Raw genomic sequence first — 22,271 nt, 5'->3', positions numbered from 1 at the left:
AACATCGATTGGTATGGTGCAAGCAACCCCCAAAAGTTCAAGGAAGATCTACCAACAAACTGTTGCAAATTAGCCGGCTACTGTAGGAGATCATCAGGTTGAGCTGCAGGGCGGGGTCAAACACATCATTAGTTTGGAATCCTTATGTAGCCACAAGAGACCGAAATCCAGCCCTGCAATGTGAATTCCGTTGACTTTTATTTATTGCCAATGTGCCTTGACCATTAGTAGGTCAGATTCTTGCATATAAGTAGCATGGAATACACTTTTACTGCTTTGAACTCAACTCTCGTTCCTGGTTACTTGGGCTTAACAGCTGATTATTTATTTATTTATTTATTTATTTATTTTATTACATTTATATACCGCCCTTTCCCGAAGGACTCAGGGCGGTTTACAGGGTGATTAAAAAAACCAAGATACAAAAGTTAAAAACAAATTTAAAAAAAATTAACCAAAATGATTAACCAAGCTCCTTAGGGACTTCAAAGACCATAGGAGGACAGTGTTGTGGGAGGCAGCGCTAAGTACACGGAGCAGCAAGGAAACAGAATTAAAAGGATTCCAAAGGATGGATGCTTCCAGTGCCATTTCAATTTACCTAACATTTTGCTGACATAGGGCTCAATATCCACGTCCTGAAGATGTTGATGAGTGTGGGCATGATAGAGCCGTAGGGTGGAGTCCAGACGGATGGAAACCCAAACCCCATCTCCAATCCAGGCCAGCTGCCGGATCTGGCTCTCCCGGCGAGGATGGGCGTCAAAGGACTTCTGGAAAACCATCAAGGAAGGAAGATTTTAGGACAAGTTACAAACCTAACTTTCTTCGGTTTCCTGTACGTCCACCAGCGCATCACAACCTCAAGCATCAAGCCACAATATTCTAAAATTATAGCTTTTCTAACAACCATCTCAGCTGTCTTGCTTAAAATCGATCCTGATCGGATACTCCTGGTACCTCAATCTGCATCGTCTTTGGCTGGATGACATGAATTTTGTTCTTATAGCCGCACCACACTCTGTCGTATACCACAGCCATGCAGCGAATGGAGTGATGGGTGTGGCCTAGATCCATGAGATGGTAGTTGCTGAGATCCCATTGGCCATCTGGAGGAAAAGGGAAAGAGGTTGGGAGGGGAGAAAAGAGGAAGAGCTCTTTTGATACTGCCATCCTCTTGAGGAATCAAGCACTTCTTTGTTAAGAGTTGTTAAAAGAGCCTTGGTGGAGCAGTGGGCTAATGCCTCCTTAAGTAACACCAGCTGCCTACAATTAGTGCAGGTTCGAGTCCCACCAGGCTCAAGGTTGACTCAGCCTTCCATCCTTCCGAGGTAGGTAAAATGAGGACCCAGATTGTTGGGGGCAATTAAGCTGACTTTGTAATAATGTCGCTTGGGGGGGCGGGGGCGAAAGCCCTAATAAGCAGGCATATACATAGAATGAAGGCTACTGCTAAGCACATTGATTTGTGCTTTAGATTGTAAGCCGCCCTGAGTCTTTGGAGAAGGGCGGGATATAAATGGGATTTTTTTTAAAAAAAGAGTTACAGAAGCAATGAATTGAAAGAGTCCATTTGGGTGACTGGATACAACCTTGGCTTTAGGAGTCGTCATTGAAGCATCTCTAACACATGCTTCCCCGGCTCTTGCTCCAGCAAAGGAAGTAAAATTGGTTCTACAATCGAACCACTCAGAGAGTTTGAAATGTTTAACACAACTGAACTGGAATCTGTTTTCTTGTAACTTAAGGCCACTAATTCCATGCTCTGAACTCTGGAAGCATAATCCGATCTAGGTCAAGGTTAATAACTGAAGCTCTAAAATATGAGCATAGGTATCCCAAATTTCTATGGAACACACCGCAATGTTTCCACTCTGCCAGAGTCTGCCAATTGCAGAGTTAAGTGGCCGTGAGACAAGATAATTTTTACAAGTGCCTCCCAGAGGTAATTGATCCTAATTAATTACTGTTTCCGGCAATTTTCAGCAACCGGGTATCATTTATAGCAACTGGCTTTTACCTTCTCCCCGATGGAATATGGCAAGGGTCCCATCTGCCAGAGCCACAAGAACACGCCCTTTCACATGCCTAAATGGACATAGGAAGGGGAACATAAATGTGGAGGTTACATGGAGGTCCCACGCAATATCTCTGAGAGAATGATGTGCATCGGAGAATTCTGCAGTACGACAACCATAGAAACGAGTTGTGGATTTAGCATCCTAAATACCTTACTTTTCAGTGAAAAAATAACAGCAAAGTTTCAAATATCAATTATGTAGGATTTAATTTAGCTTTTTTTTTGAGATTGGAGGTGATATATATATATATAAAATCAACCACCCAGAATCAGTCAGGTGAGGTGGGCAGTGTATAAATTTGATAGACAGATGAGAGGGGGGAAAGGAGAGAGAGAGGGGGGGGAGAGAGAGAGAGTTTTAATGCAAATATGGGCCTGCATTCTGAAAATGCTAGACTATCTTTTACCAGATCATTTTTGATTATCTAGCCAAAATATATTCTAACATTGTCCGCTCTGACTGCTGGTCACTTTCTAATCCTGCTATTTTATCCTGTTAACTGGAGATGTGAAAGATATTCTAATATAGTACGGAATTCTGGTTTCCTCTACATGTTTCTTCTGTCTGGTCTGATCTGGTCCACTACCTTCTACCACCTCTAGTTCTTCAAAGTCATGGTCGGTCATAGACTTTTCAAGTTCTGATTCTTTTCATTTTATTTTAACAAGAAATGTCATTTGTAGTGCCATACATATTTATCCAAAAAAAACCCAAAACCCAAATTCATCTTGCCTACTTACACCAAACTTAATACTGAATCCTTCAACTTGATAGAATGTAGGCACTTCTTCCAGTTGGATACTGCTGAGTGCACATACAACCTGGCGGGAGGGAACAATGGATAGGTTTAGGCTGGCAGTCACAAGTAGAAGCATCTACAGAGCCTTGGTGGAGCAGTGGGCTAATGCCTCCTTAAGTAACACCAGCTGCCTGCCATTAGTGCAGGTTCGAGTCCCACCAGGCTCAAGGTTGACTCAGCCTTCCATCCTTCCAAGGTAGGTAAAATGAGGAGCCAGATTGTTGGGGGCAATAAGCTGACTTTGTAATAATGCCGCTTGGGGGGGCAAAAGCCCTAATAAGCAGGCATATACATAGAATGAAGGCTACTGCTAAGCTTGTAAGCCGCCCTGAGTCTTCAGAGAAGGGCGGGATATAAATGGAATTAAAATAAAAAAATAAATCTGGTAAATCTTCTCTGGGTTCAGAAGCTAAATAGAACCAGTTCTGGTTGGTACTTGGATGGGAGATCATCAACAAAAACCTCTACTATAGGCCAAATGTGACACTGGGGGGAAAATATATCTTAAAATAAGCCCATGGCAAGTTGCCCAGAAAACTACAAAGACCGTTTTGTGAAATTGTCAAAAATTGAGTCCATTTGAAGGAGAGTTTACAATACTTTTTTACCTAGTTATAGACCAATGTTGTTCAAATTCAGCAACTTTAAGATGTCTACGTTTCAACTCCCGGAATTCCCCATCCAGTCTGAATTGAAGTCTGTGTATCTTAAAGCTGCTGAGTTTGAAAAACACCGCTATAAACTTTTTCTGGATGAAGGTCCAGTTTGTGAAGGACTTTCCTCAAATGTGGTGTAACGGAGAACACTCCACCCAAATTCTCATTTCCTGCGATACTCAAGCCATCATTTGGGTGACGGTGTTCTACCAGAACCACCTATGAGAAAGACTTGTCTATTTATATCCTGTCTTTGTTTTTATTTATAAATAATAATACATATCTAATAGTCCTCCTATTTCCCCAAAACAATAACCAAGAGGTGGGTTGGCATGAAAGAGGACTGGCCCAAGGCCACCCAGCCGGCTTTCATGGCTAAGGCAGGACTAGAACTCACCATCTCTTCTGATTGGCTCAAAGTCACCCAGCTGGCTTTCATGGCTAAGGCAAAACTAGAACTCACCATCTCTTGTGATTGGCTCAAAGTCACCCAGCTGGCTTTCATGGCTAAGGCAGGACTAGAACTCACCATCTCTTGTGATTGGCTCAAAGTCACCCAGCTGGCTTTCATGGCTAAGGCAGGACTAGAACTCACAGTCCCCTGGTCATTGGCCCAGAGTCACCCAGCTGGCTTTCATGGCTAAGGCAGGACTAGAACTCACCATCTCTTGTGATTGGCTCAAAGTCACCCAGACGGCTTTCATGGCTAAGGCAGGACTAGAACTCACAGTCTCCTGGTCACTGGCCCAGAGTCACCCAGCTGGCTTTCATTGTAACGCATGGTCTCTTTCTTTCTAGCCTGGTGCTTTAACCACTGGATCAAACTGGTTCTCCAACTGAGATCTGATGGAGTTACTAATAGGTGTGCTGCACAAACAAAGGTTGAGATTCTTACCACCCATTCTGTGCTCCGAGCCACATGGTGGGGGCAGCACTGGTGGTAGCACCCACTGTGTTGCCATTTGCCTCTTGATCCTGCACTGCTGTGCTTGACTCCATTTTTGGATGTCCATTCTCACTGTTGGCAGAAAAACACCCGTTTTAAGCGTCTGCTGGTACAGAAGAGAAAATGCTTTATACAGGCAGTCCTTGCCTTATGACCAGTTTGGCCAGAATTTCTGTTGCTAAGCAAGGCCCTGAATTTATGGCCTTTTTTGCCATGGCTGTTAAGTGAATCGTTGCAGTTTTCAAGTGAATCAAGCAGTTCGCTTAATCAAGCGAATCTGGCCTCTCCCATTGAGTTTGCTTGTAGGACACCGGCTGCCAACAGTCACGAATGGCGATCAAGCGACCCTGGGATGGTTCAACTGTCATAAATACATGCTAGTTATCCGAATTTTAATCATAAAATTGGCGACGCTGCAACTATAAATGTGAGAGCTGGTCATGGATCACTTTGTTCAATGCCACTGTAACTCTGAACAATCACAAAACAAATGGATGGGGAACTACTTGTATTTGGCCAAGCTTTGATCTTCTTTAGCATGGCATTCTCTATTATTCTGTAACTGCCTGTCCCTTTTCCATTTATTCTAACTTGTTGCTGGGACTTTCCAGGACAAGAACAAGCAACGTCTCCTTTACCTGTTCTGCCTTGCAGGTGCCTGAGCTGGAATTGGATCGGTAAACACATGTTCCGTAAGGGGGCCAGTCCGGACCTGGGCTGGCTCCGTTTCACTCCCGCCGTTCTCGGGAACCTCCGTGGCTTCGGTGGCCTCCTCAGTGGACTGGGACTGATCAATCCTAGCATTGCTCGTTGCAGCCACTTCATCTAAAGGCAAAAAAATAAAAATAAAATAAAATCTGACATTAAAGATGAAGAAAAACATGAACAAAAAGAGTGGTTACCTTTAACAGATATCGGTGCAGCTACCAATGGAGAAGACAGGCCCCATCCCCCAAAAAATACAGCGTGAGTTTTAAAAGACAAAATCATCCAAAGCTGCTGGGAGTCTGGGAGGATATAAATTTAAAAATATATGGTTGGTTCCACAGCCATCCAGGTGCTTAAGACTGGGTTTGGCATTTTTATCCAACTATCAAATTAGCTAAGACAGATGTTATTATCTGTTCACAACACTGTGAAGTGACAGCTGCCAGTTCTTTAGCTGGTGTTGGCCTTCATACGCATCAAATCCTTCCCAAGAGGATGTTGGAATGTATCAATGTAGTATCCAATGCAACCAAGCAGCATGGCTTTTGCAATTGACAGGTGGAGATTTTGTATCGTTATTAAAATAATTTGGTAACTTGAAGGAAAATGGAAGACAATTTTAATTGTCACTTATTGGGGTTTCAACAAAGAAGAGTCCTAAGTGAATTCCACTTGCAAATTAGAAAGAAAAAAATCATCTCTATCAGAATACTGATCAACGAAAAGCACAATATTGGTCATCGAAAAGGACAATCTACTGCAACCCAGTATGTATCCTCCATGGCCTTTTCTCCTTCACTAAGATTATCCCAGGGACGCAGTGGCTCAGTGGAGTAGGACGCTGAGCTTGTCGATCAGAAGGTCGGCAGTTTGGCGGGTCGAATCCCAAGTGCTGCGTAGCAGAGCGCCTGTTACGCGTCCCAGCTTCTGCCAACCTAGCAGTTCAAAAGAACATAAAAATGCAAGTAGAAAAATAGGGACCACTATGGTGGGAAGGGAACAGCATTCCGTGCACCTTTGGCGTCTAGTCATGCCGGCCACATGACCACGGAGACGTCCTCGGACAAGCGCTGGCTCTTCGGCTTTGAAACGGAGATGAGCACCGGCCCCTAAAGTCGGAAGCGACTAGCACACCTGTGCGGGGGAACCTTTACCTTTTAAGATTATCCCAATTAAATCCAGATTCAGTGGTGGTTAGCTTAAATGTGTGTAGTTTTCTCTGTTTTCTTTTTTTCCCTTGATAAGCAGGACACATTCATAATTAGAATCATATGCTAGCTCTGGATAGCAAGATTTTATTATATACTGAGCCATTTGGTCAATCTATTTTAATCCTGAACAGTTAAATTTAAGGTTGTTCTAGTAAAAGAACCGTAAAGGTAAAGGTTCCCCCGCCCATGTGTGCTAGTCGTTTCCGACTCTAGGGGCCGGTGCTCATCTCCGTTTCAAAGCCGAAGAGCCAGCGCTTGTCCGAGGACGTCTCCGTGGTCATGTGGCCGCCAAACTGCCGACCTTCTGATCGACAAAAGAACCGTTAACAGGCTTAATTAAGTAAAAGCAAGCTGGGGAGGAAAAAAAAACTGTCCTTAAAGCAAGTGGAAACATACTTTGTCCTTTGTCCAACACGGGGGTGTCTCCACGGGAGGAGCAATTGCTACTAGGAACGTTGCAACGGGTTGCACAGCCAACTAAAGTAATGCCTGCTAAGACTCCATCTGTCCCTGAAGATTCCTCCGGATTCAAGTCCCTTTCCAGAAATGTTTCTCCAGGAGGATAATCGGAATCGCAGGCCGCTGCAAAGATGAGAAACAGAAGGCTTCAGGATCAGTGGGCCACATCTATGTAAAGCAGCATCATTGGTATGTAAAGTAACTTTGGCCCTTGGAAGTTAAGTGGACTTGCAACTCCCAGAATTCCCCAGCCAGCAGGCAAGGCTAGCATGTCACGTCCGTGTAAAGCAATCTCAACGGTATTTTAAGGTTTGGAAAATACCGGGAACTTCACCCTACGTATCACCACTTTTGCCAGGCAAAATATCCATTCAATTTCCAAAAGATTAGGATTTATATTTGGAAACAAGTGGAAATAAAAGTTACTTCACATACAAGGTTTTTTTTTTAAAATCATCCCATCCTATCATGTCTAGCCAAACCAAATTTAGGCTTGGATGTTCGCTACCAAAGCTAGTTTCCCTTTAATTATGACTTAACAATACAAGTTTCCCTTGGGAAGCTTTTAAAGATCATAAGGACTAGGACTCCCCCCCCTGCCCCCCGCCAAAACTAACAGATACAGGAGACCAAGTCCCATCTTTCATATTAAAATTTAAGCTTGCCCATACAGGTCTGTGTTGTGTTTTATGCAAGAAGAGGACTGTTTTTTATGAATGTTGTAAAGTATCTTTGATTCTAGACTGCTATATTATTCTAAATCTGTTTCTCATGAATTACAAGCTTTGAAAGCAACAATTGAACATTTATGGACCAACATTGCATTATCCAGGATAGGGAATGACAAGCCTTTGTAAACCGCCCAGTGTTGCCTTGTGAAGTCCAAGATCTGTCTTTGCTTGCCTGGAATGCTGGAGATGCAAAGCACATGGGCGTTGCAAACTGTGAAATGATCCACCACCGTTCCTGGTTGGTTGGCATCGATGATAACCACTTTGCTAGTAGATAAGGTGCTGGTGAGGATCCATACTCTACTGGACGTGGCATCCATCTCGTGCAGTTCTTTGGTCTGTGAGAAAGCAAAAAGGCAATAGGCACATAGCCAGGTGGAGGGCTATGTTGCATGTTGCAACTTTCCCACAACCTTCCAGGCTAAAACTCTTGTTGGACCATCATATTGTGGCATGATTTGGGACAGACTTCCATCCAAGGCCAACTTACCACTCCTGTATTTTGTCGTGTAAGTTAGAGCTAGGGAACATGTGAACCTCCAAATGTGGCTCAAATGAACCCCAGGATCAGTTAACCTAAGTTCTCAGTTGGCTCCAGGAATTTACCAGAGCAACATCTCACGTTTGCTACTCCTGGATATGTTCCCTGAGCTGACTGTGGTTCTGCTTTATGAAGGAACCCAGACTTTAGCTAAGCCTCACCCAGTCTAGAGTGGGACAATTCCTGCAGTAAAACTAAGCAAATTCAGCTTGCTAAAGATATTCCAATGAATGTCACTTCAAGAACGCGCAGATAAGTTCTCAACTTGAATGGAGTCTGTCTGATCGTAACTCATGATGGTCATAAAACAGGGTCAGCTGACTCAGGAATTCTGGGAGTTGAAGTCCATGAGTCATAAAAGAGCCGAGGTTGCCTACCCCTGGACTAGCCATTTCTGGATTGGGAAATCAGTCTAATCGGTAAAACCCAAAATCATGATATCATTCTTTTCCCACCTCGAGCACAAAGTCCAGAAGCGGTTTCCAAGTAGAAAGAAGATATTGTCTTATACTGATTATACTGATTATTATACTAATTATATTGCCCAGAAAAATTCTAATTGTTTTTTATATTATTATCCAGCCCTGGGGAAAAAACAACAACCGCCTACACATAATGAGCAGAGCCAGCTATATATGCCAAACCTTTTTCTTTTCTGGAGATGTGTGATTACTCTTCATATTCTCTCCTTCCACCTCTCGATCACAGGTCAGTGGATCACATCCCAGATCAGGCTTTTGACCATTTGCAACATCCGGATCCACCCCGGGTTTCCAGCCTGTCAAATTTACACCAGCTGCACACCATAACTATATGCGGAAAAGAGAAAACACGGAAGATCAAATGCAGGCTTTATTTCTGCATTGTCCATAGGTTGTGGTTCACAACAAGGAGAGGAAAAGTGTCACAATGAAATGCTTAAAGGGGTGTGAAGTGTCTTCTACAAGCGTGATTCAGCAATCACGCTTGACTTGCAGGGTGGAAATCTTCCCAGGTAAGAGAGAGAAATATTTTGCTGAGTGTTGACATTACCTTCATGGTAGGGTCCTTCTCCACTAAGGGGCGACAATAAACAGGGACGGGGACATTTTTCATCCGATTATCTTCTTGGCCACCGTTGGGACTCAACTGTTGAGGATGAAGAGACAGCACAGTTCATTCACGGCACAGAGCTGTCTGTTTCTACAGCAAGAAAGTGGCGGGAGGTTTTGGGAAATGTTGATTCTCGTCATCTTTAGGTGACCAGCTTAACTGTCAGAATCCATTTATATCCCATTTCATAAATGTATAGGTAGAATATTGTGCTTATTCTGGGGATTCTACCCTCTCTCCGAGGGGGGGGGGGAAGGATGGTTACTCAGATTGCAATAGGCTGTCTTCAAACACCAGGGAAGCTTTTGATCTGGGGGGGGGGGGACAGGGGGAGAGAGAGATCTGGATTGCATCTCCATTTGCAGCTGAAAAGGAAGAAGCAATAAAAATAAACACAAGGAGAGTTCCCTTTCCCACGGAAGGACCTGACACCTAAGTAAATGATGGGAGCCTGACCAAATGGATGAGGGGAGGGGGTTGAAATGGGAATGCTTTATATAGGATTGAAATGTAACTCTGTTAGATCCCGTCTTGTATTGCCACAATCGATCTCATCCTAGTAAACTTTTCCTTTTGGACAAACTTGCATCCAAGAGTTCTTATTTCCTAAGATGTGGATTGAGGTGGGTCCTGACAGTAGACGGGATCCCACCTTACTAATAGAGGGATAAATTGGATAAAATTGACCAAAGTTGCTATTTGAAATATGCTTTCTAGTAAGAATTCGCTCCACTGAAGGAAGTGGGATCCTGAGCAACCATTGGCAAATGTGCACTGCATATTGCTTAAAATAAGGAAATAAGGAACAAAAACGTGCTGCCATTTTTTTGTCAGAAAAGCACGCTCTTCAGTTTTACTGTGTTTTAACACATTTTTTTTGGCTTTTAGACCCTAAAAATAACCAAACACCCACCTGAATCAATCTATTTCAAGGTGACAGTTTTTCTACTCAGGAAGTCCTTGGTTTTTTCTATAGAATTCAGTCTAAATCTTTGTCCTTGATATGTAAACATCATTCCTTCCAGTTTATCCGAGCGGAAGAGAATTTTATTCTTCTTCAAGATATCGGTAAGGAAAGCATTGGCTTTCTAAGCGGAGTTTCCATCAGAACAATTCTACCCACATTTTCCACGCTTAGCTTGTGTTTAAAATGGCAATCTAAAAACATAATTCTTCCTGCTAATGCAGGATTGTTACAACCATTTGTAATGTACCGATGATAAAGGACTGGGAACTCAACCAAGGAATCCGTGTGGAAAGGGAATCACGCTCTTCCTTGCTTTCCTAACATATCTCCCTAACTGTCTCCTTCTCGGCATAGGAGTGTTACCTGTTTGTATTTGGCTGGCAGGCTCCACCCACAGGCCTGTAAGCGGCCATCATCGTTCCGGACGTGCTCACGGACCTGGCGGTATTGCTCTCGCTTCTGCTCACGACGTGCCGAAGATGTGCAATCACTGAGAAGGATCAGGAGGAAGACAAAGGTAGACCAAGAGGACAAGCGAGGGCTCCATAGCAGTAGGAAGATGGGGGGGGAGGGAAATGCAGTACAGGAAGTCCTCAACTTATGCCAGTAATGGAGCCTGCCGTTACCTCTGACAGTCATAAAGCTGGTCATCATTTCACCAACCTGATTATGGCAGTGGCTGTTAAGCAAATCACCATGGATCCTTCAATGAATCCATGGTTGTTGAGTGAACTAAACATACTGTAGCAAACTATATTTTAGCACGGTCTGCATTTCTCCCAAGAACCCAGCATCTTTGCCTTTCCCCTAAGTTGATTTATGACTAGAGCAATTCTCCTCTCTTCTCTGTGCAAATTTTATTTTTATTTTTTCGCTCGTGTCAGAAGCACCGAGCCGCTTCCAGGTTGAAAGGATTAGCGGGTGACGTCACCGGTGCCCTGTGGGATACCCAGTTGGGGGCTCCTGTTATGTCTCCAACAGGAGCTGGAGTGAACAACAAGAGCTCAATCCCACCCCAGGGCAGCTCTCAGGGTCTCAAACGTGGGCTTCCTAAGCTCCTGCCCAGCGCTCCAACCATTCAACCATTTCTTTTGGGCTACCCTAGATTAACTCAGCTCTCCTACCAATGTACCGGTACATCCTTCTAAGCGACCCTTCTGCTTTCTGACAAAAAATATCAGAGCCAAACTTACTCATCTGGGAAAAACTCAAGAGTTCGGTTCCCGGCAGAGATTTGACACAGGGTGTGGCTGCGGCGCTGGCTTAGCCCGGCTGCTGTGGGAGACTTGTAGTGAATATTCACTGATGGATAGCTCCTTTTGGCTGGTGGAGGGCTGGAGGAGGAACTGAACAACCGGCTGAAGCTGGTGAGAGGGGAGAGGGAATGAAGGCAAGGGGTTTTGAGTTCCAAATCTGACACTTTTCCTGCTCAAAAACAGACCTGAGGCAGCGTAGCTCTCTTCTGAGGCTCCTCAGTTAGGCTTCCCGACTTGATTGCTTAGGCATTTGAAGATACTGTCCTAAGTTAGCACTTGTATTTTAAATGCAGACTAGGAAGTAACCGGCCACAAAAACTGACCCGTGTTGACCTTTGGTTTATTAACTGTGTATTCTCACAATAAGCAGCAAGCCTAACCCATGTTATCAGAAAGGTAAGATGATTGGCGTTTGACATCATTTCTGATCAGTCTTTGTTATATTTCTAGGTAAAAGTTGTTTGAATCCTCAAGTGGATAAAGCATGAGGCCTCTCCCCTGTGCTATTCAGGGTGCCATTTGCAAAAAAATAGAGGCTGTCTTTTAGAGAACACAAATGCCAAATACCTCCAATACTATACTGGACTGCAAGAATATCCTATATACCCAAATCTCTTCGCTGACGTCTCGCAAGTTAAGTTCCCCTACTTACAACTGCCAAATGGTGGATTTTTTCTTCTCTTGAACGGAAGGATGTTCCCGGGAGGCTCTGCAGACAAACAGAACGGAGAATTCAGAAACAGGGCATGGCAGAAACATGATTTGTGTCAGGACCCACCCCAATCCACATCTTAGGAAAATAAAGAACTCTTGGAGCCAGGTCTTGTCCAAAACGAGTTTTTACTAGGACATGATCGGTTGTGGAAATACAAGACAGGATCTGGCATTGTGTTACACTTTGATACTTTATAAAGAGTTCCCGGTTCAACCCCCTCCCCTCAAACCCATTTGGTCAGACCCACATCAATTAAACTTAGGTGTCAAACCCTTTCGTGGGAAAGAGGGATCTTCCCGTGCCTTTATGACTATTGCCTCCTTCCTTTTCAGATTCAAATGGAGACACAAACCAGATCTCCTTCTCCCTTCCCTCCCTTTGTTGTCCTCAGTTCAAAAGGTTTTCCCTGGTCTTTGAAGACAGCCTACAGGCAGGCTGAATAAACATCTTCTCTTCTCCCCTTGGGAAAATGACAGAATCCAGGGAGGGGTATAATATTTTAGACATACATTTATGAATGGGATATAAATGGATTCTGACAATTTGTCTACCTTTCCATCACTGGATAAAGTCACAAATTCAGCTGATTTTCTGCTCACAATGACCCTTCCCACTGCTATTTCTTCCTTTAAATGTCTTGCCTAAAAGACGTAGGTGGCCTCACTAGATGTGGAGATGCAAAACCTCTCCTCCAAGTAGAACCACGGCTGGCTGGGGAATTCTGAGAGTTGAAATCCGCCCATCTTAAAGTTGCTAAGGTTGAGAAACACCGAAGTAGAGGAGCAAAAGGAGCAAAATTGGGGAAAGAGCCCAGCTTGGCATCATCCTCTGCTAAATTCTATCTGTTAGGCATATGGTGTTAGCCTACAATGTTGGGTTGAAAATATATTAACCAAGATGTTATGTCTTTAAGATGTTAATTGGCCAATGGGTGTGTAAGTGTTCTCATGGCCATAAGAGGGAGCTAGTAACGTAGCTTCTTTCTCTCTCTGAATTCACTGCTCTCTACTATTACTGTTTTTGCTCTGTTTTGCTGTACTGTTGGTATACTACTGTTGTAAACCTGAACTGTGTATTGACCTCTGGACCGGTAAGAAGACTTTGTATTTTGGATTGCTACTTGGACTGTTGCTATTGTGAATGACCTGGACTGTTTATTTTTGACTGTGCATTTTTATTCTTACATCACCTTAAAGTAAACTACTTTTTGCTTTTACAACTCAGTGTACTCCTGTGTGACTCTTACTGCTCTCAGTACCCTTCCTTGTCTGTGCAACTCTTTGGTAGCACAAGGAGACCTCTGCACAACAAATTCCTTAACAATATCATCTATATATGTTGTGTTTCACATTACTGATGCACATTTTTCTATGGCTACCAACTGACTGGTCACAATCACCAGCTTGGGACAGCTTGACCAACTAAGAAGTCTATATTCCCCCGATAAATGCTATTAATGGTGGTGTGGGGCTCCCAAGGGTACTGATAGTCTACTTCAAATGCCAGAACTTAGGAGCAAAAGGAAGTCCGACATTTCTGGAGGCATCTAGTAATTTAGCTGTTCATCTTATTTTGTGAAAACGTGAACAGTTTTTAGGGTCACTGGGGAAGTATTTGGTACTCGCTCACTTTACTTCTTTAGTTAATGTTACCCTGAACTCTCCGATCTAAAATCTTACTGTTTTTTTTTAATATGGCCACTAAAGTTATTAAACATTTAGTCCTGCTGGGCTCTGTCCAAGGTGCTGAAAGAGATGGCTAACCTCCAAGGTGGGGAACCCCCTTTGAACCTCAGCATAAATTCAAAATACATTTGTGTCTAATCCGTTGTGACTTCCAGCAAAAAGGAGAGATTCCTGACAGACCTGGTGACTGGAGTGGTGGGGGGAGAGAAAGAACAGTGAAAATAAAATAATAAATTCAAAAATGGGTTAAGGAAGGAAGAAATACAGGTTGTCCTCGACTTATAGCCATTCATTTGGTGACCGCTCAAAGTGACAACAGCAGTAAAAAAAAGCTGCCATAATCAATCCTCGCATTTTCAGCTGTCGCATAACAGTTTTGGCAACCAGCATGTATTTATGACCCTTACAACGTCCGGGGGTCATGTGATTATTACCGTTTGCCATCTTCCCAGCCGGCTTCTGAGGGAAGCTGGGCTTGATTAATGACGGCATGACTCATTTTAACAATGGCAGTGATTCGCTTAACAACCATAGCAAAAGAAGTTGTAAAAAGCAAAGGCGACTCGCTGAACAATCACCTTGCCTGGCCATGGAAACTCTGGACCCACTTATGGTTATAAGTGAAGAACTACCTATCATTTGGCCAGTGGTGCCAGAGGCGGCACTCAAGAGACCTCTCGGTGGGCACAAGTGCCGTCACCCCAGCCCCACCTCCCCCCACGGCCCCCTTCTCACCAGCAGCCCCCCTGGAGGAGAGTCACGCCCGCGTGGAGCAGCACAGCCAAGGACATGGCAGCTGGGCAGCAGGGACAAGACTCCGCCCTCAGGCCCCATCGCGCACAGTTGATACTGAAGGGTCCAGGCGGAGGGCGTGCCCGCCGTGGCGCTGCTGGGCCACCTGGGTGATCTGCAGTGGGCCATGGAGGTGGTGGGTGGGCCTGAGGGTGGGCGTGGTGTGGCCGGGGGCAGGACGGGTGGCAGACCGGGGGCGGTTTTGGGGCACTCCGTCTCTAAAAGGTCCGCCATCACTGATTTAGGCTGCTATGTCACCCCTAGGTCAATGCAATCTGTATGGCACAACCACCAATGGTAATGAGGCTATTAACAGTAACGGAGAAAAAAGAGCCACACCTCTAATGCTGCAACCAGACAGGTCATCCTCACCTGATCATCTCCGTCCACCTGACGGCCTCCTGCAGTTCCATCAACCTTTCTTTGTACTGGTTGCGCTCCATCAGGACCCGAGCCATCTCCACCCGGGTGAAGCGTCGCCTCTGAGCAATAGGGATGTTGTCCTGCAGCGGGGAGGAGGAGGACTTCAACCCGCGGGAAATGAGAGGGGACGGGGATTAGTACAACGCCAAAGACGGAGGTTAAAAACATTAGTTCTCTTTGGGGGTCTTCTGTTAATCCCACCCTCCCAACAATGGGCTGTTATTTCTAGCTTCTGAAAAAAATCTACTTCCAAACCCATTCTGCGAAGGCTAGCATTCTACCTGGGGAAGCAATGAACGTTTAACTTAACGGTAAGGATGGGCAGAAACATCTCATTTTGGAGACCCCAAAAAAAATGTTCCAGGAGACTTTGGCAGATTCTGTTTCTCAGCGTAACTCCTGTCAGCCCAGGCATGGTCGGTCAGCTCGGAAACATCTTACGAAACAGCATGTTTTCGAAGTCCCCGGAATGGGACATTCTGCACCAACCTACAGATTTTTTTTTCTGCAAGCTAATATTAACGTCCAGGTTTGATTTTTCTGTCTTCAGATGTTAGTAAGAGCAGGTTCAAATTACATTAAGTTAAATCTACCCACTGAACAGCTTTAACACAGAGGAGGGATGCTTTGAGGAAAACGTGATGAACTGCTGAAGGGAAAATTGTTTAAAGCAGTAGGCAGTAGATTGAATTTCTATGCAACTATTGCTTAGCTGCAGCCTGAATTCCACCTTATTCTAAGCTGTAACTTATGATTCTTATCCATGCATTATACTCAACTCTTAATTTCTCCAGAAGTAATTTCACTGACATTTTAGTTCCAGGATTGGAGTGGGGAGTAGCATGGCTGTTTTATAAGTGCTTGCTATTTTAGCAAACGCTCCAATATAAATGCGCAGTGATGTTGCCATAATTTCAGGGTCATTATTAAAGAAAAGAAAACCTTCTTTTCCCATAGCCCCTCTTTTCCTAGGCATTTTAATAATGTAATAATAACAACAACAACAATAATATCTGCCTATTCCATAACACGGGAAACGCTGGGGAGAGTTTTGCATCAGAAAAAGAAAACAGCATACGTGTGTGTAAAAAAGTAACCACATTAGAACGAAGACCGAAGAAACATGTTGTTAGTACACAACATTGCAATCAGCCTGCTCTTCTTAAGAGCATTCATAGGTGGTGTGTGAATTGGGTGGTTGCGTTATTTTTACCTTGCAATTCAAAGGCCCCAAAAGGTGAAGCATGTAGTCCAGGGGTGTCAAACTGCCAGCCCACCGGCCGGTTTCATCATACGGAAGCCACGCCCACCCCATTGTCAGCAATGGCAAAACAGTCTTGATATGTCTTGCGACGTCGCGAGTTTGACATGTCTGATGTAGTCTATGACTATTAGTTAAGTGTGGTTGTGGTTTTTTTTAAAGCCACTGACTCTTGTCCACGAGACAGTATGAGATTAGAAAAAGGAAAGAGGAGGAGGAGGAGGAGGGACGAACTCTTAAAGGACCCTCCTGTAACTAAAAAAAGGTCAAGGTCAAGGTTCCCCCGCAGATGCGTGCTAGTCGTTTCCGACTCTAGGGGCCGGTGCTCATCTCCGTTTCAAAGCCGAAGAGCCGGCGCTTGTCCGAGGACGTCTCCGTGGTCATGTGGCCGGCATGACTAGACGCCAAAGGCGCATGGAACACTGTTACCTTCCCACCGGAGCGGTCCCTATTTTTCTACTTGCATTTTTACGTGCTTTCGAATTGCTAGGTTGGCAGAAGCTGGGACGAGTAACAGGCGCTCGCTGTTACGCGGCACTCGGGATTCGACCTGCCAAACTGCCGACCTTCAGATCGACAAGCTCAGCGTCCTAACCCACTGAGCCACCGCGTCCCTATCTCCTGTAACTACTATACAGTTTTTCTAACATGAGTCTTCCCAATGTTTTCAACACACTCATCCTATGGGGGAATGTCACTCAGGAATGACTGGGTGACAAGTTACCCATTCCCGCAATTATGAGAATACACCCCAACTCAGTGGCCGTGGACACGGCAATGCTCCGATGTAAATGCGCAGTCTTCGTTCATTCGTTCATTCATTCATTCATTCATTATTTCAGGGTCATTATCCAAGGAAATGGGGGAAAAAGACCCTCCCTCCCCATAGCCCCTCTTTCCCTAGGCATTTTAATAATGTCATCTACCAGTTCTGTAGAGAGATAGCTGCTGACATCCTCCACCTCTTCTTTGGGCTCTCGGCGCGCAACTATCACCTCCGATTTCAGTCTGGGGGGGCGGGAGGGAAGAAGAATGAAACGTATGAAGCAAATCCAGATGTAACACGGAGGCAGAGCTGAAACAAACTTGAATTCCCAACAATCAGATAGGTTGGGGGTGGGTGGGGGGTGTTTTGTCTTCCCCCCTCCGAATCTAAGAATAGTTAGTAGGTGTTCTGTACCAGCCTGCTACCGGCCCTGCAGAAAAGGCAGGGACAACACCTTTTACAAGAAGGCGAGAGGCTGGAACTAAGCCTACCAAATTTATGGATACAAAAGCAAACAGAACAAGACACGAACTATGAAACAGGAGCTATTCAAGCGGTTGCCTTCAGCAAACCAGCCCTCCCACACATTCCCCTTATATAGAGTTCAGGGCGTGGCTTCTCTCTGCCTCCTTCCGAGCAGCCCCATTGCCTTCCTCTGTTTACTCCTGATTGACTGCCTCCTGCATTGGGCGTCCTTGAACAGGGCCAGCTGTGGGTCATCTTCATCCACGCTGTCAGGCTCACACAGCTGGGTCTCCGTCGTGACCAGGTGGGAGGGGCCTGGCTGAGGGCTCTCATCAGCAAGCTCTCCAACCCCCTCAGCAATCTCTTCAACACCCCCCTCCTCCTCTGAGTCGTCCGACCCAACTGCCGAACCCACAGGCTGACCCTGAATCACAACACTAGGCATCTTTGCATCCCCTTGAGATAAGATTGGTCCATTTCAATAATTCTTTCAAAAAGGCCCTGAAGACACGATTTTGCCGGTGGGCTTGGGGACCCGAGGTTGATACGGAGCCATAAAGTGGTTGATTTGATTGTCGGTACCAAAGGATTGAGGGTTTATTGGGTTTGGGGTTTTTTTATTTCTCTTGAGTGTGGGGAGGGCATATACGTTTTCTTAACTAATAAATAAAAATGATGTTCTTTATTAGGAAAAAGGGAGAAGCTTGAAGATGTAAACCTGAAGCTCAGGGGGGGCCGTAAAGAATAGATAAATAAAAACGTAAAAGAGTAACCAAGAATTTTAAGAGTCATTTCTCCCCACCCCCCCACCCCCCAAAAATGTGATCATTCAGTCCCGACTCAGTGGAGTTTTATTTCTTAATTGCATTCACAATAATAGTATGGAGGGAGAATCAGATCTGGAAGATTAAATTAAAAATTAAATTTATATGCCGCCCATCTCGGGGTCAATCGACTTGGGGCAGCTTACGACACCGTAAATCAAACTACAAGAAGTTGAAACGTTAAATAATTTTAATTTTAAAAAAAACAAAACAGGACAGGGATAAAAAGTTATACCGTACAATTTTGTGAACCTTTCAAAAGGGCTTTAAAATGGATTGAGGAACTCATAAAAGTCTTTTTCCTCCACAATTTAAGAGGTAGGTTCTACCTGGACATTTTTAAATGTTGGTGTCCAATGTGTAGGCTTATAGGGTTAGACTAGGAGGGCTTAGGATCTCCGCTACATCCGTTTCACCTCTCGAGAAATCATCCCACCTGAGAAACGGACCCAAAAGCAGTTGGCTACTCACTTTTTAAGTTCTTCTTCAAGTTCCTTGATCCGTGCTTCCATTTTGGATTTTGCCTGCTTTGCTGCTTCCAGCTCTTCTTTCAGCACCTCCTGTTCTCCTGTAAGCTGGTCCACTTTGGCAATTAAATCATCCTTCACAATATTCAAAGCATTTCTGGAGCGGGGCAAGTAACAGAAAGAGAGACATACTTGGCCTCAGAATACAGCTAACATCATAGGGGACGCTTTTGGAAAAATATTCATTGGTGACATAAGGGTATATCATGGGATTGTTGTTGTTAGCTGCGAAGTCATGTCCAACCCATCGCGACCCCATGGACAACGTTCCTCCAGGCCTTCCTGTCCTCTACCATCTTCTGGAGTCCATTTAAGCTCATGCCTACTGCTTCAGTGACTCCATCCAGCCACCTAATTCTCTGTCGTCCCCTTCTTCTATTGCCCTCAATCTTTCCCAGCATTGGGCTCTTCTCCAGCGAGTCCTTCCTTCTCATTAGGTGGCCAAAGTATTTGAGTTTTAGCTTCAGGATATGGCCTTCTAAAGAGCAGTCAGGGTTGATCTCCTCTAGGACTGACCGGTTTGATCGCCTTGCAGTCCAAGGGACTCGCAGGAGTCTTCTCCAGCACCGTAGTTCAAAGGTCTCAATTCTTTAGCGCTCAGCCTTTCTTATGGTCCAACTTTCACACCCATACACTGCAACTGGGAAGACCATAGCCTTGACTATACGCACTTTTGTTGACAGGGTGATATCTCTGCTTTTTAGTGTGATGTCTAGATTTGCCATGGCTTTCCTCCCCAGGAGCAATCGTCTTTTAATTTCTTGGCTACAGTCCCCATCTGCGGTGATCTTGGAGCCCAGGAAAATAAAATCTGTCACTACCTCCATTTCTTCCCCATCTATTTGCCAGGAATTGAGGGGGCCGGATGCCATGATCTTGGTTTTCTTAATGTTAAGTTTCAACCCAACTTTTGCACTCTCTTTCTTCACCCGCCACAAGAGGCTCTTTAGTTCTTCTTTATGGGATAGTCACAGATAAAGCATCAGGCATTTAAACGGAACCTTGCATTTTAATTACTTGGATTAACTTTGGGCCAAACTATTAATGCAACAAAAACAAACAGACTCCAGTCTTTCTTCCTGATCAGGTCACTAAATCGTCAACTACAATCCTCCCCAGCATGGCTAACGGTCTGGGTCTATGAATGTTGAAGTCCAAGAATATGTGGGGGGGTCACACGAAAGGCTGTGGTATGGGCTAAAAACGCTCTTCACCTCTCCCTTTGAAAATTGGTTGGGTAGATTTGGTCAAAAAAAGCTGCAAAACCCCACTGGGCAACGATCTCAGAAGAATGAAAAAAAATATATCCAAGGACAAGATAAACTGAACAAAACAGCCACATGCAGCATCTCATCAACTACAAACTGATGCTAGACTCACAAGGAAGCACAAAACTTTTATTTAGAAAAAGGGAGAATGCTTACTTGGTTTCCAGCAGCTGTGTATTCTCCATCAAGAGATTTCCCACTTCTTTGCCCATCCCTGGGGGGGGAAGGGGGGGAGGAAGGTGGAAAAAATAATAATAATGAGAGCCATGCAAATTTTGACACACACATTTTGGCCAAAAAAAAAAAAAGCTCTTTCCTTTCTGAAGAGATATAACTTTCTTGTTCAAGAGCTTCTACTTAGCTGCAAAGAATGGAAGGAATGGCAAGACGGATTCCCATTCATCCCAAAACTTCCTTCAGAAGCGAAGGTGGAAGATTATTTGGGGGGGGGGTGGGCTCGAAATGCTGGACTACAGCTCTGCTGCCTTTCCTCTAAATGGCTGTCCTTTTTAAAAGTCTAGGCAAGGACCAGTTGACACTAGCCTGATTTGCTTTCACTCTGGATTTAAATATTTTTTATTTATTTTTTATAATCGTGGTTCTGCGAAGGCAGAATGGGGCGGGGGTCAATACTCTGAATTCAGCAACCCTAGATTCATTTCCTTGTTTAGCCCAGAAACAAAGTCAGGAACCTATTCACTGTCTAAGCATCTAGAAGAAATGGTGCAATTTATTTATTTATTTATTTTAAAAGGAGAAAATGACAATATAAGCTACTCTTCAAGGAAAGTCGATAAAAACAAGGAATAGTTATAATGAAATTTTTCTTTGGACCTTAACTGTCGATGGCAGCCCCTTTGATGGGAAGGAAGCCAAGCATCCTTGGCCTGGTCCTTATTTGGACAGAAAACCACTAAGCTATGCTGGGAAGTCCCAAAAAAAATTGCCAGAAGGAGACAGTGGCAAATCACCTTCGTACTCTTGGCAAGAAAACGTATCAATTTGTCTTCGAAGGTATCAAGAGCTTACACCAAGGGAACCTTAATTTGCCTTCCGCAAAGGTAGCAATACTTTGCCAACCTTGGCTGAATTAAAAAAAAAAAATAACTAGGTAGAACTGGTCCCGATTTGCCCTTGGATGGGGACATACATGGAAGGAAATTCTGGTAGACTAGATTGAGAAAGCAAGAAAAAATCCTAATAGCAGAGTTATTCTTATGTCCATACTTTCCCCCCCCCCCCAAAAAAAAATGTACATGAAGATGGTCATGAAGTCCACCAAACTTAGGCTCCACGTGAAGGAGACTTCACACTTCTACTTTGGCTTGTAATTGTTAAATTGGTCCTCCCATTACAAGGCTTTCTGGTTCTTATAAACCATCTTTCGTCTGGCTCTTTCTTAACCTAATACTTCCTTTACATAAAACATGCATTCAGCCAGAGGACAACTGCCGGATTTATCAAGGCCATTGAAAGGTCTGTCTTCTCATGGTATTGAATCTCCTTCTCTAGAAATCTAGAGGCATATACAGTACTGAGCGAAGGAATTCCATAGGTGCATTCCAAACATGGCGGTCTTTAGTTTTTGAGAATCCCTAAGCATTTTTCACAAATAACCACCTTTCTCTGCCAGCGACTGGAGACAAGCTGAGATGCTACATCTGATTTAGGTGGACCTGAAACCACGGGAGAGCCATCTGGTGACCTTGGGACCACCTAAGCTTTGTCTAAGATAGGTCATACCAAGTAAAATGACTCCTGTGGATGGTCCTATCGTCCATTCTTTCTAGGACAGATTTTGCTTCATAGCACTGAAAATTCAGCAGAGAAGAGAAAAGAGATTTCTTCAATCACAAAATGAAAGTGGTACTGCTTTGAACAGTTTTGTCCCATATCCAGATGTTAAAAGAAGAGGTCTTCATGGGAATCAATGACTAGCCAACCTCGGCCGGCATCCAAACTCTCTTCTACTTCACACTGTGTAGGAAAAATCAACTCGGTTTTCTTTTAACGTGGGGGGGGGGGGGTCTGTTTGGGTTGCTTTCATGGGACAAATGCACACTCAGGACAAATGAAAAGTTAACAAGAGAATCATGGC

At 44.3% G+C, this 22,271-nt stretch overlaps 1 protein-coding gene across 1 annotated transcript in view; it reads right to left on the bottom strand.

Moving 5' to 3' along the window:
• The window catches only part of MAPK8IP3 (mitogen-activated protein kinase 8 interacting protein 3), a gene marked incomplete at both ends in the record, with an annotated part of 56,753 nt that overhangs the window by 5,695 nt on the left and 28,787 nt on the right, over window positions 1-22,271 (bottom strand). Inside the window, 17 exons of the mRNA XM_083372747.1 lie at window positions 602-773; window positions 961-1,109; window positions 2,021-2,088; window positions 2,822-2,902; window positions 4,432-4,554; window positions 5,121-5,307; window positions 6,798-6,983; window positions 7,764-7,929; window positions 8,777-8,941; window positions 9,165-9,260; window positions 10,555-10,681; window positions 11,385-11,555; window positions 12,100-12,156; window positions 15,012-15,163; window positions 17,250-17,331; window positions 18,850-19,002; window positions 20,330-20,387. Coding sequence (XP_083228873.1) covers window positions 602-773; window positions 961-1,109; window positions 2,021-2,088; window positions 2,822-2,902; window positions 4,432-4,554; window positions 5,121-5,307; window positions 6,798-6,983; window positions 7,764-7,929; window positions 8,777-8,941; window positions 9,165-9,260; window positions 10,555-10,681; window positions 11,385-11,555; window positions 12,100-12,156; window positions 15,012-15,163; window positions 17,250-17,331; window positions 18,850-19,002; window positions 20,330-20,387 — 2,193 coding nt within the window. The remainder of the gene's footprint in view (window positions 1-601; window positions 774-960; window positions 1,110-2,020; window positions 2,089-2,821; window positions 2,903-4,431; window positions 4,555-5,120; window positions 5,308-6,797; window positions 6,984-7,763; window positions 7,930-8,776; window positions 8,942-9,164; window positions 9,261-10,554; window positions 10,682-11,384; window positions 11,556-12,099; window positions 12,157-15,011; window positions 15,164-17,249; window positions 17,332-18,849; window positions 19,003-20,329; window positions 20,388-22,271) is intronic.

Source organism: Vipera ursinii (assembly GCF_947247035.1).
Source record: "Vipera ursinii genome assembly, chromosome: 13".
In the NCBI taxonomy this organism is placed as follows: Eukaryota; Metazoa; Chordata; class Lepidosauria; order Squamata; family Viperidae; genus Vipera; species Vipera ursinii.
This window is presented reverse-complemented; position numbering and strand designations above follow the sequence as displayed.